Consider the following 14642-nt stretch of genomic DNA (forward strand, 5'->3'; position numbering starts at 1 on the left):
ACAGCCAGCTAACATCAAATGGCAGTAATCCTAAATTTAAATCGACTAAATTCCCCAATCAAAAGATATAGCCAAAACCCATCGGTATGTTGCATCCAGACCCATCTCCCATGCAAGGATACACAAAGACTCAAACAAAGGGATGGAGAAAGATTTACCAACCAAATGGAGAGCAAAAATAAATAAATAAATAAATAAGCAGGAGTTGCAATTCTTGCCTCTGATAAAATATAACAACAAAGATATAATGGTAAAAGGATCAATGCAACAAGAAGAGCTAACGATCCTAAATATATATGCACCCAATACAGGAAAACCCAGATACATAAGACCTATAAAGAGACTTAGACTCCCACACAATAATAGTGAGAGAATTCAACATCAATATTAGATAGATCAACAAGACAGAAAATTAATAAGGACTTGAAGTCAGATCTGGAATAAGTAAACTTAATAAATATTTATAGAACTCTCCACTTTAAATACACAGAATACACACTCTTATCAGTACCACATCACACCTACTCACAGGTTTAAATGAAATATTGGTTAGCCATTATTAAGCACAATTATTGGGATAAAAGAGGTTTTCAATACCCATTTTTAAAATAAAGCAACATTCCCGTTCTCTCTCCCTCTTCCTCTTTCTTTCTCTCCTTCATTTCTTTTTTTTCTTTCTCTCTCTCTTCGAAAAAAAGACCACAGAATTTAAACAATATATTCCTGAATGACCAGTGGGTCAATGAAAGACAAGAAAATTAAAAGTTTTCTTTAAAAACTAATCGAAACACAGCATACCTAAAAATATAAGACACAGGGAAAGCAGTACTAAGAGGAAAGTTTATAGCTATAAATGTCCATATCAAATAAAGTAGAAAAACTGCAAATAAATGATGTAACAATGCATCTTAAACAATTAGAGGCCAGCACTGGGAGCAGTGGCTCACGCCTGTAATCCCAGCACTTCGGGAGGCTGAGGCAGGCAGACCACGAGGTCAGCAGTTCAAGACCAGGCTGGCCAACATGGTGAAACCCCGTCTTTACTAAAAAATACAAAAATGAACTGGGCATGGTGGTTTGTGCCTGTAATCTCAGCCACTTGGGAGGCTGAGTTAGGAGAACTGCTTAACCTGGGACTTGGGAGGCAGAGGTTGCACTGAGCTGAGATGGTGCCACTGCACCCCAGCCTGGGCTAAAGAGTGTGTCTCCATCTCAAAAAAAAAAAAAAAAAAAAAAAAACAAAACAAAGAATTAGAGGCCAGGAACTATGGCTCACGTGGGTAATCCCAGCACTTTGGGAGGCCGAGGCTGGTGGATCACCTAAGGTCAGGAGTTTGAGACAAGCCTGGCCAACATGGTGAAACCCTGTCTCTACTAAAAATAGAAAAATTAGTCAGGCATGGCAGGCACCCGAAATCCCAGCTACCCAGAAGGCGGAGGCAGGAGAATCGTTTGAATCTGGGAGGTGGAGGTTGCAGTGAGCCGAGATTGTGCCACTGTGTTCCAGCCTGACTGACAAAGCAAGACCTTGGCTGAGAGAGAGAGAGAGAGAGAGAGAGAGAGAGAGAGAGAGAGAGAGAGGAGTGAAGAGGAAGGAAAGGGAGAAGAGAGGAGAATTAGAAAACCAAGAATCCAAGCCCAGAATTCGTAAAGGAAAAGAAATAAAGAGCAGAGCAGGAATAAAACTTGAAATGAAGAAAACAATATAAAAGATCAATGAAACAAAAAACCTGGTGTTTGAAAAAAGTAAACAAAACAAAATTGGCAAACTTTTAGCCAGACTAAACAAAAAAGAGAGAAACTCAAATAAATAAAATCAGAGATGAAAATAAAGACATTACAACCGTTACAGCAGATAGTCAAAGAATCATTTGTTGCTATTATCAGCAACTATATGCCAATAAATTGGAAAACCTAGAAGAAATGAATAAACTTTTAGACACATACAACCTACCAAGACTGAACCATGAAGAAATCCAAAACCTGAAGAGACCAATAAAAAGTAATCATATTGAAGCCATAATAAAAAGTCACCCAAAACCCTGGACCAAACAGCTTCACTGCTGAATTCTATCAAACATTTCAATAAGATATAAGACCAATCCTACTCAAAATATTCTGAAAAGTAGAGAATACTTCCAAATTCATTTAACAAGGCAAGTATTACCCTGATAACGAAACCACATAAACACACATATAAAATTAAACTATAAGCCAATATCACTGGCGAATACTGCTGCAAAAATCCTCAACAAAACAGTAGCAAACTGAATTCAATAATAAATTAAAATGATCATCCATCATTACCACCTGGAGCTTATCCCAGGGATGCAAGAATGGTTCAACATATACAAATCAATGTGATACATCATATCGACAGAATGAAGGCCAAACACCATATGATCAACTGGGCGCAGTGGCTCACTTGAGGAGTTCAAGACCAGTCTGGCCATCATGGTGAAACCTCATCTCTACTTTTTTTTTTTTTTTGAGACGGAGTTTCGCGCTTGTTACCCAGGCTGGAGTGCAATGGCACGATCTCGGCTCACGGCAACCTCTGCCTCCTGGGTTCAGGCAATTCTCCTGCCTCAGCCTCCTGAGTAGCTGGGATTACAGGCACGCGCCACCATGCCCAGCTAATTTTTTTTTTGTATAGTTTTTAGTAGAGACGGGGTTTCACCATGTTGACCAGGACGGTCTCGATCTCTTGACCTTGTGATCCACCCGCCTCGGCCTCCCAAAGTGCTGGGATTACAGGCTTGAGCCACCGCGCCCGGCCCTCATCTCTACTAAAAACACAAAAATTAGCTAGGCACAGTGGCGCATGACTGTAATCCCAGCTACTCGGGAGGGAGGCTGAAGCAGGAGAATTGCTTGAACCTGGAAGGCAGGGGTTGCAGTAAGCCAAGATCACGCCATTGCACTCCAGCCTCAGCAACACAGCGAGACTGTCTCAAAAAAAAAACAAAATCATATCATCATTTCAATTCATGGTAAAAAAAAAAAAAAAAAGCATTTGACAAAATTCAATATCCCTTTATGATAAAAACACTAAAAAAAGCTAGGTACATAAGGAACATATGTCAAAATAGTAAGAGCCATCTATGACAGATCCACAGCTAGTATCATACTAAAGAAAGAAAAACTAAAAGGCTTTCGTCTAAGATCAAGAACATGACAAGGATGCCCAAGTCTATCATTGTCATTCAACAGAGTAGTGGAAGTCCTAGCTAGAGTAATTAGACAAGAGCAAGAAATAACAGGCATTAAAATTGGAAAGAAAAAAATCAAATTATCCTTGTTTGCAGATGATTTGATCATAACTTGGAAAATTCTGAAAACTCCACCAGAAAACTATTAGAAATAATAAATTCTGTGAAGTGACAGGATATAAACCTAACATGCACAAATCAGTAGCATTTCTATATACTAACAGCAAACAACCTGAAAGAGAAATCAAGAAACTTATAAAATTTTTTAAAAATTCAGAAAGACATCAAAAAAGTAATCTCATATATAATAGCTATAAGTAAAATAAAATACTTAGAAATTAACCAAGGAAGTGAAAGATCTCTCAATGAAAACTATAAAACAATGCTGAAAGAAACTTAAGACCCAAAATCACAGGAACGTATACCAGGTTCAAGGACTGGAAGAATCAATATTATTAAAATGTCCATACTACCCAAAGCAATCTACAGATTCAATACAATCCATATAGAATACTAGTGACATTCTTCACAAAAAAATTTTTTTTAATCCCTAAAATTTATATGGAACCACAAAAGACCCAAAAGAGCCAAAGCTATACTAAGCCAAAGAACAAAAGTGGAGGAATCACATTACCTGACTTTATACTACAGAGCTATCGTAACCAAAACACTATGGTACTGACATAAAAACAGACACATAGATCAACATAATGGAGAACCCAGAGATAAATGCATACATCTGCAGTAAACTCATTTTTGACAAAGTTGCCAAGAATATACCCTGGGGAAAAGACAGTCTCTTCAGCAAATGGTGCTGGGAAAACTAGATATCCATACGGAGAACAAAACTAGACCCCTATCTCTCGCTATACGCAAAAATCAAATCAAAATGGATTCAACGCTTCTATATTAGACCTCAAACTATAAATCTACTACAAAAAAACATTGGGGAAACTCTCCAGGATACTGGACCAGGCAAAGATTTTTTGAGTAACAACTGACAAGCAGAGGCAACCACAGCAAAAATGGACAAATGTGATCTCATCAAGTTACAAAGCTTTTGCAGAATAAAGGATACGGTCAACAAAGTGAAGAGATAACCCACAGGATGGGAGAAAATATCTGCAAACTACCCATCTGACAAGCAATTAATAACCAGAATATATAAGGAATTCAAACAACTCTATATAATAACCTGATTTTAAAATGGACAAAATAATAGTCATTTCTCAAAAGAAGACATACTTAATGACAAACAGGTACAGGAAAACATGCTCAACGTCATTCATCACCAGGAAAATGCAAATCAAACTATGAGATATCTTCCCACCCCAGTTAACTTGGCTTTTTCCAAAACTCAGGCAGTAACAAATGCTAGGGAGAATTTGGAGAAAAGGGAATTCTTGTACACTGTTGGTGGGAATATAAATTAGTACAACCACTATGGAGAATAGTTTGGAGGTTCCTCAAAAAATTAAAAATAGAGCTACCATCGAATCCAGCAATCCAGGCCAAAGGCAGTGACTCATGTCTGTAATCCCAGCACTTTGGGAGGCCAAGGCAGGCAGATAACCTGAGGTCAATAGTTTGAGACCAGCTTGGCCAACATGATGAAACCCTGTCTCTACCAAAAAATACAAAAATTACCTGGGCATGGTAGTGTACACCTGTATTCCCAGCTACTGGGGAGGCTAAGGTGGGACAATCTCTTGAACTCTGGAGGTAGAGGTTGCAGTAAACTGAGATCATGCCACTGCACTGCAGCCTGGGTGACAGAGCAAGACCTTGTCTCCAAAAAAAAAAAAAAAATTCCAGCAATCCCACTTTTAGGTATATACCCCCCGCAAAAAAAGGAAATTGGTATATCAAAGAGATAGCTGCACTTTCATGTTTACTGTAGCACTGTTCACAACAGCCAGACTTGGAGACAACCTAAATGTCCATCAACGGACGAATAGATACTAAAAATGTGATACATACATAGAATGGAGTAGTATTCAGCCATAAAAGAGAAAGATCCTGTCATTTGTAACAACATGGATGGAACTGGAGGTCATTAAGTGAAATAAGCCAGGCACAGAACGACAAACTTTGCATGTTGTCATTTATCCGTGGAATCTAAAAATAAAAATAATCGAACCTCATGGAGATACAGTGTAGAAGGATGGTTACCACAGGTTGGGAAGGGTAGTGGGCGGTGGGGTGAAAGTAGGGATGGTAAATAGGTACAAATACATAGTTGGAATGAATATGAAGTAGTATTTGCTAGCTCAACAGGGTGACTACTCAAAAAAGTTTAATTGTATATTTTAAAATAACTAAAAGAGTATAACTGGATTCTTTGTATCACAAAGGATAAATGTTTGAGATGACAGATAACCCATTTACCCTGATATTATTATCCACTGCATGCATATATCAAAATATCTCATGTAACCCATGAATATATATACATACCGTGTGTGTATACACACACACACACACACACACACACACACACACACACACACACCATGAATATATATACCTAGTCACAAAAATTAAAAGGAAAAAAATCAGATGTAGTATTGGAGTCAGGAGGAGGGAAGTCAGTACTGAGGAGTGCCAATGGACATGAAAGATGAAGAATGGATAAGAATTAATCAGGTGAAGAAGATAGTGTGGGTGGAGAGAGCATTGCAGGCAGATAGAAACATAGCCATCAGCCAGCAGTAAAAGCAAGAAGAGATTAGCAGAGATAATCTATGTTACTGGTTGTAAAATAAATGCAAATTAAAACAAATACAAGATACCATTATTCACCTATTAACAAAGGTTTTAGTTATTATGGCAATGGTTTAGTGAACATTCAAGGATTGCTACCAGGAGTACTAATGCAATTGTTCTGAAAAGAAAGCTGACAATGTTTCAAAAGTCCTAAAAAAGATCATACCTATTGGTAAATGATTTCCCCTCTTAGGACTCTACCTTAAGCAAAAAAAGTTTAAAACTCAGATATAAATTTATGTACAAAATATTCATTGAATTTTATTATTTAAAATGTTGAAAAATTAGGTCAGGTGTGGTAGCTCACACCTATAATCCCAGTGCGTTAAGAGGCCAAGGTGGGCAGATCACTTGAGGCCAGAAGTTGAGACCTGGCCAACATGGCAAAACCCCATCTCTACAAAAAATACAAAAATGAGCCAGGCGCAGTGGCACACACCTATAATCCCAGCCACTCAGGAGGCAGAGGCTGTAGTGAGCCAAGATTGCTCAACTGCACTTCAGTTTGGGTGACACAGCAAGACCCTGTCTCTGAAAAAAAGAAGTTGAAAAATTAGAAAAAAACAAATGATTAAATAAGTTATGTGCAGCCATATGATAGAATGTTATACAACCAATATTATATATGCAAGATACAATACTTTCATAATCAGGACCAAAAAAAAGCCAATTAAAACATTCCATTGCCAACAACAAACAACACTAGCAAACTGAATCCAGTATCGTTTAAAAAGAATTATGCATCATGACAAGCGGGATTTATCCCAGGTATGCAAGGTTGGTTTAACATTTGAAAATAAAAGTAATTTCCTTGACATATACAAGTAAAAAAAACAAAAGGAAAAAAAGGAAATCAAAGTAAAACACTATCTTAATAGAATAAGGAAAAAAAAAAAACCATGACATGATCATATCAATAGCTGCAGAGAAATAAAATAGTATGTCACACTCTTTCATGATAAACACATTCAACAAACTACAAAGAGAAGAGAATTTCTTCAACTTGATAAATAGTATCTTTGAAATTAACATCATACAAAATGTTGAAAAACTGGATTCCATCACACTATGATTAGGGACAAGACAAGGATGTCAGCTCTTGCCACTTTCACATAACACTGTACATGAGGTTTTAACCAACTGGATAAGCAAAGAAATAAAAGCCATTCAGATCAGAAAAGAAATTATCTGTATTTGCAGATGACATGATCTTGTACATAAAAAATCCTAAAGAAATTATCAGAATTAGTAACTGAGTTCAGCAGGGCTGCAGCATACAGAATCAATATACAAAAAGCAATTTATACATTTGCAATGAACAAGTTGAAAATGAAAATAAAAAATTTCACTCAGCCTCAAAAATAAAATAAATTTAACAAAAGTATAAAATGTATACTCTGCAAACATAAGGCAAGTTCATAACGACTTACAAAGAGACTTAGACTCCCACACAATAATAGTGGGAGACTTTAACACTCCACTGTAAATATTAGACAGATCAACCAGACAGAAAATCAACAAGGATATCCAGGGCTTGAACTCAGACCTGGAGCAAGCAAACCTGATAGACATTTACAGAACTCTCCACCCCAAATCCACAGAATACACATTCTTCTCAGCACCACATCACACCTACTCTAAAATTGACCACATAATTGGAAGTAAAGCACTGCTCAACAAATGCAAAACAACTGAAATCATAACAAACAGCCTCTCAGACCATAATGCAATCAAGTTAGAACTCAGAATTCAGAAACAGACCCAGAACCGCACAGCTTCATGGAAACTGAACAACTGGCTCTTGAATGTTGACTGGGTAAACAATGAAATGAAGGCAGAAATAAAGAAGTTCTTCGAAACCAATGAGAACAAAGACACAACGTGCCAGAACCTCTGGGACACATTTAAAGCAGTCTCTAGAGGAAAGTATATAGCAATAAGTGCCCATATGAGGAGAATGGAGAGATCCAAAATTAACACCCTATCGTCAAAATTGAAAGAGCTTAGAGGAGCAAGATCAAAAAAACTCAAAACCCAGCAGAAGACAAGAAATAACTAAGATGAGAGCTGAGCTGAAGGAGATTGAGACACGAAAAACCCTTCAAAAAATCAATAAATCCAAGAGCTGGTTTTTTGAAAAGATCAACAAAATAGACAGACCACTAGCCAGATTGATTAAAAAGAAAAGAGAGAACAACCAAATAGATGCAATAAAAAATGATAAAGGGGAAATCATCACAGATTCCACAGAAATTCAAACCATCATCAGAGAATATTACAAACAACTCTATGCGCATAAACTAGTAAACCTGGAAGAAATGGATAAATTCCTGGACTCCTGTGTCCTCCCAAGCCTAAACCAGGAGGAAGCTGAAACTATGAATAGACCAATAACAAGGTCTGAAGTTGAGGCAGCAATTAAGAGCCTACCACACAAAAAAAGCCCAGGTACAGAAGGGTTCACAGCCGAATTCTACCAGACACACAAGGAGGAGCTGGTACCATTCCTTCTAAAACTATTTCAAACAAACCAAAAAGAGGGAATCCTTCCCAAATCATTTTATGAGACCAACATCATTCTGATACCAAAACCCGGCAGAGACCCAACGAGAAAAGAAAACTTCAGGCCAATATCCATGATGAACATAGATGCAAAAATCTTCAATAAAATATTGGCAAGCCGATTGCAACAGCAAATCAAAAAACTTATTCATCATGATCAAGTAGGATTCATCCCGGGGATGCAAGGCTGGTTCAACATACGCAAGTCTATCAACGTAATTCACCACATAAACAGAACCAAAAACAAAAACCACATGATTATCTCAATTGACGCAGAGAAGGCATTTGACAAAATTCAACAGCCCTTTATGCTAAAAACCCTCAATAAACTCGGTATCGATGGAACGTATCTCAAAGTAATAAAAGCTATTTATGACAAACCAACAGCCAATATCATACTGAATGGGCAAAAACTGGAAGCATTCCCTTTGAAATCTGGCACTAGACAAGGATGCCCTCTCTCACCACTCCTATTCAATATAGTACTGGAAGTTCTAGCCAGAGCAATCAGGCAAGAAAAAGAAATAAAGGGTATTCAAATAGGAAAGGTGGAAGCCAAATTGTCTCTATTTGCAGATGACATGATAGTGTACCTAGAAGACCCCATCGCCTCAGCCCAAAAACTTCTGAAACTGATAAGCAACTTCAGCAAAGTCTCAGGATATAAAATCAATGTGCAAAAATCACAAGCATTCGTCTACACCAATAACAGACTTAAAGAAAGCCAAATCAAGAGCGAACTGCCATTCGCAATTGCTACAAAAAGAATAAAATACCTTGGAATACAACTCACAAGGAACGTAAGAGACCTCTTCAAGGAGAACTACAAACCACTGCTCAACGAAATCAGAGAGGACACAAACAGATGGAGAAACATTCCATGTTCATGGTTAGGAAGAATTAATATCGTGAAAATGGCTATACTGCCCAAAGTAATTTACAGAATCAACGCTATCCCCATCAAGCTACCATTGACTTTCTTCACAGAACTGGAAAAAACCACCATGAACTTCATATGGAACCAAAAGAGAGCCCGCATAGCCAAGTCAATTCTAAGCAAAAAGAACACAGCGGGGGGCATCACACTACCGGATTTCAAACTATACTACAAGGCTACAGTAATCAAAACAGCATGGTACTGGAACCAAAACAGAGATATAGACCAATGGAACAAAACAGAGGCACCGGAGGCAACACAACATACATACAACTATACAATCTTTGATAAACCTGACAAAAACAAGCAATGGGGAAAGGATTCCATGTTTAACAAATGGTGTTGGGAAAACTGGCTAGCCATGTGCAGAAAGCAGAAACTGGACCCCTTCCTGACACCTTACACTAAAATTAACTCCAGATGGATTAAAGACTTAAACATAAGACCTGGCACCATAAAAACCCTAGAAGGAAATCTAGGCAAAACTATCCAGGACATGGGAGTAGGCAAGGACTTCATGAACAAAACACCAAAAGCATTGGCAACAAAAGCCAAAATAGACAAATGGGACCTAATCAAACTCCACAGCTTCTGCACGGCAAAAGAAACAGTAACTAGAGTGGATCGGCAACCAACAGAATGGGAAAATATTTTCGCAGTCTACCCATCTGACAAAGGGCAGATATCCAGAATTTACAAAGAAGTCAAACAGATTTATAGGAAAAAAACAAACAAGCCCATTCAAAAGTGGGCAAAGGATATGAACAGATACTTTACGAAAGAAGACATATACGAGGCCAACAATCATATGAAAAAATGCTCATCGTCACTGGTCATCAGAGAGATGCAAATCAAAACCACATTGAGATACCATCTCACGCCAGTTAGAATGGCGATCATTAAAAAATCTGGAGACAACAGATGCTGGAGAGGATGTGGAGAAAAAGGAACACTTTTACACTGTTGGTGGGAGTGTAAATTAGTTCAACCATTGTGGAAGACGGTGTGGCGATTCCTCAAGGCCTTAGAAATAGAAATTCCATTTGACCCAGCAATCCCATTACTGGGTATATATCCAAAAGACTATAAATCATTCTACTATAAGGACACATGTACACGAATGTTCATTGCAGCACTGTTTACAATAGCAAAGACCTGGAATCAACCCAAATGCCCATTGATAATAGACTGGATTGGAAAAATGTGGCACATATACACCATGGAATATTATGCAGCAATCAGAAATGATGAGTTTGTGTCGTTTGTAGGGACATGGATGAATCTGGAGAACATCACCCTCAGCAAACTGACACAAGAACAGAAAATGAAACACCGCATATTCTCACTCATAGGCGGGTAATGAAAAATGAGAACACATGGACACAGAAAGGGGAGTACTAAACACTGTGGTCTATTGGGGGGAAAAGGGGAGGGCCAGTGGGAGGGGGAGGTGGGGAGGGATAGCCTGGGGAGAAATGCCAAATGTGGGTGAAGGGGAGAAGAAAAGCAAAGCACACTGCCATGTGTGTACCTACGCAACTGTCTTGCATGCTCTGCTCATGTACCCCTAAACCTAAAATCCAATAAAAAATTTAAAAAAAGAAAAAAGAAAGAAAAATAGAAAAAAAAGAAAAAGAAAAAAAAAAAATTTCACTCAGCCTCAAAAATAAAATAAATTTAACAAAAGTATAAAATGTATACTCTGCAAACTATAAAAGATTGGTGAAATAAAAGACCTAAATAAATGGCAAAACACTTCATATTCATGGATAAGACATAATATTGTTAAGATGGCAATACTTCCTAAAATTAACTATGCATTCAACACAATCCCTATTAGCATCTAAGCTGATTCTTTGTAGAAATTTGTAGGAGATTCTAAGGTTGATACGGAATTCCAAGAGATCTGGAATAGCCACATTTACCAATTTCAAAATTACTTTCAAGGCAATGGTAATGAAATGGTGCAGTAGTAGCACAGAGACTGATCAGTGGAATAGAACTGAGGGTCAGGAAACAAACCTGTGTCTCCATCATCAACTCCTTTTTAATAAGAGTGACAAAAGCTATTCAATAAAAAAAGAATATTCTTTTCAACAAACAGTCCTGGGACAAATGGATAACCACAGCAAAAGATTCAAGTTGAGCCTTTATCTCATACCATGCATAAAAATTAACTCAAAATGAATCAACACCCTAAGTGCAAGTACTAAAACTATAAAACTCTTTTAGGAAAATACAAGTTAAATCTTCCATTTTTATTTCGGAATGGTTTCTCAGATATGACACTAAAAGCACAAGCAACAAAAGGAAAAAAAATAAAATGAATGTCAACAAAATAAAACATTTTTGTGCATCAGAGGACACACTCAAGAAAGCAACAGATGGCCAGGTATGGTGGCTCACACCTGTAATCCCAGCACTTTGGGAAGCCAATGAGGGAGGACTGCTTGAGCCCAGGAGTTCAAGACCAGCCTGGGCAAATAGAGGGTGACCTCATCTCTATGAAAAAATTAAAAATAAATAAATAAAAGTAAGCGATACAGATCACAGGAACTATTTTTTAAAAAAGAAAGCTCTAGCCATGCTGGCAGGACACACACACACAAAATAAAAATTAAAAAATAAAATAAATACAAAAAGAAAGCAAAAAACCCAGAGAAGGAGAGAAAATATTTGCAAATCATATATATGATAAGAGCCTAGTATGTAGAATATATTTTTAAGACACTTATATTTCAACAACAAAAAGACAAGCAACCCAATTCAAAAATGGGCAAAGGACCTGAATAGACATTTTTCCAAAGAAGATAAAGAAACAGCCAACAAGTACACTAAAAGAAGTTCAACATTATTAGTTAATAGAGAAATGAAAATTAAATCATAAGATACCATTTCACAACCATTAGGATGGCTATAACAAAAAAAAAATGAAAAACAACAAGTGTTGATAAGAATATGGAGAAACTGAAATGCGTGTACATTGCTAGTAGGACTAAAATAGTACAGGCAGTGTAGCAAACAGTTTGGTGGTGCTGCTTGTTTAAATAAATGAAAGCTTGTAAAACAAATGTACACGGCAGCACTATTCACAATGGCTGAATGATGAGAACAACCCTATCAAGACCACATATTACATGTTTCCATTTATATGATTGGTCCAGAATATATCAATCTATTAGAAACATAAAGTAGATTAGCCGTTGCTTGTGTGACAGTTTTGGGCTGGGCAGTGGAATAGTTAAAGGGTACAGAGTTTTATTTGGTAGTGATTAAAATGTTCAAAAACAGACTATAGTGATGTTTGTACATATCTGTGAATATATTAAAACCACTGAATTCTACACTTTAAATGGGTGAATTATACAGGATGTGAATTATCTCTCAATAAAACTGCTTTAGAAACCAAAAAAAATTTAATTTATCCTACAATTGCAACAACAGACTACTGTAACAGGGATTTTTCTTAAGTAAGTAGATATTAGCTGCTCTTGTCACCAAAAAAATTATGTGAGATGATAGGTATGTTCATCTGCTTCACTACAGTAACCATTTTACTATCTATATGTATCCCATAACACCATGTTGTAAACCTCAAATATATATAATACAGTTTTATTCTGAAAAAAGACTATACATATATATGGATAAGGACAAAGAGACATTGCAAAAAAATGTTGATACGTTAGGGATGTGAGACTCCAGGTAGTTTTGTTTCTTTTGTTGTTAAAATGTTTGTATGATATGTTTAAATAAGTATTACAATATAAAAATATTTGTAGCTCACCTTTATAAATAAGGGGTTTATCTTTATCTTCTGTCTTCTCCCTACTAGCTAATTCAAGAAAATCTTCAATCAAGTCCAGAGATATGAGGGACTGGCTGAAAACAAGGCTAAAAAAACAGATTAGTGTATGGATTAGAAGATTCTTAGTAAAGATATCACTTCTTCCTAAATCAATCTACAATTTTAACACAATTGTAATAAAAAATCCCAGCAGGATTTTTCTTGTAGAAATTACAAGGTGATTGTAAAATATATATGAGAATGCCACATCAGAGGAGGGAAGACAATTCTAAAAAAAAAAAAAAAGTTGGAAGCCTGACTCTTCATGATTTCAATACTTACAAAGGTATAGTAACCAAGACAGTGCAGTATTGGTAAAGAGACAGGCACAGATCAATAGAACAGAAGAGAGTCCAAATAGAGAGCCACATAGTATGTTTAACTGTAGGGCCCAGGCATTTCAATGGTAAAAGTAATCCTAGCACTTTGGGAGGCTGAGGCAGGTAGACTGCTTGAGCTCAAGAGTTCAAGACTGGCCTGGGCAACATGGTGAAACCCTGTCACTGCTAAAAATACAAAAATTAGCTGGGCCTGGTGGTGTGCACCTGTATTCCTAGCTACTGGAGAGGCTGAGGTGGGAGGATCACCTGAGCCTGGAGGTCAAGACTGCAGTAAGCCGTGATTGTGCCACTGCCTGGGCAACAGAGCAAGAGCCTGTCTCATGAAGAAATTAAAAGAAAAAGGAAAGAATAATCAAGCAGGTGAAATAAAATAAAGTCTGAGAGATGTCCACTAGATTTGAGGATTAGAAGGTCACTAGCGACTTTACAGGGGGAAATCTCAGGAAAGCAACAGAGTAGAAGCCACACAACGTAAACCAAAAAATGATTTTGAAGATGGAGAAATATAATTATCAACTAAAAGCTCTACCCGAAGAAATAAGTTCAAGGGGCAATAGCTAGAAGGAGAAATTAACACTGAAGAAATAACCTGAATATGCAATCAGAACTAGTGGCTTACAAAGAAGATAGTTGCTTATATTGGCCTAGCACTACAATAACCAAATAAATCACATCTTTAGGAAAGAAAGAAAAATAACAGATTTATTCAAATACATTGTTTAAGCAATAAAAAGGTTATCAAAAGGTTCATTTATATAATAAATATAGTAAAGCACTTACACTTTATCTCCAATTTCCTCTGCCATTCGAAGAATTTCAAAGAGAAGTACCATTTTTCCAGAATGCTCTAAAACCTCAGCATCAGCATCTGTAACAAAATCTTTGTACCAGTCTGGAGCTGGGCTGCTTGGATTAGAAGAGGAAGTAGCTTTACCTAAATAAGACAAATGGAACATAAGTAGGTAAATTAGAAAAGA

General features: G+C 37.0%; 1 protein-coding gene across 40 annotated transcripts in view; it reads right to left on the reverse strand.

Moving 5' to 3' along the window:
• Positions 1-14642, reverse strand: part of ATRX (ATRX chromatin remodeler) — a 316685-nt gene that overhangs the window by 83277 nt on the left and 218766 nt on the right. For all 40 annotated transcript variants that reach the window (XM_078363312.1, XM_078363309.1, XM_078363298.1 and 37 more), the window contains 2 exons: positions 14446-14599; positions 13265-13371 (listed from right to left, as the gene is read on the reverse strand). In XM_078363312.1, the coding sequence (XP_078219438.1) occupies positions 13265-13371; positions 14446-14599 (261 nt within the window). The remainder of the gene's footprint in view (positions 1-13264; positions 13372-14445; positions 14600-14642) is intronic.

The sequence above is a fragment of the Callithrix jacchus genome, chromosome X, assembly GCF_049354715.1.
Source record: "Callithrix jacchus isolate 240 chromosome X, calJac240_pri, whole genome shotgun sequence".
Classification (NCBI taxonomy): Eukaryota; Metazoa; Chordata; class Mammalia; order Primates; family Cebidae; genus Callithrix; species Callithrix jacchus.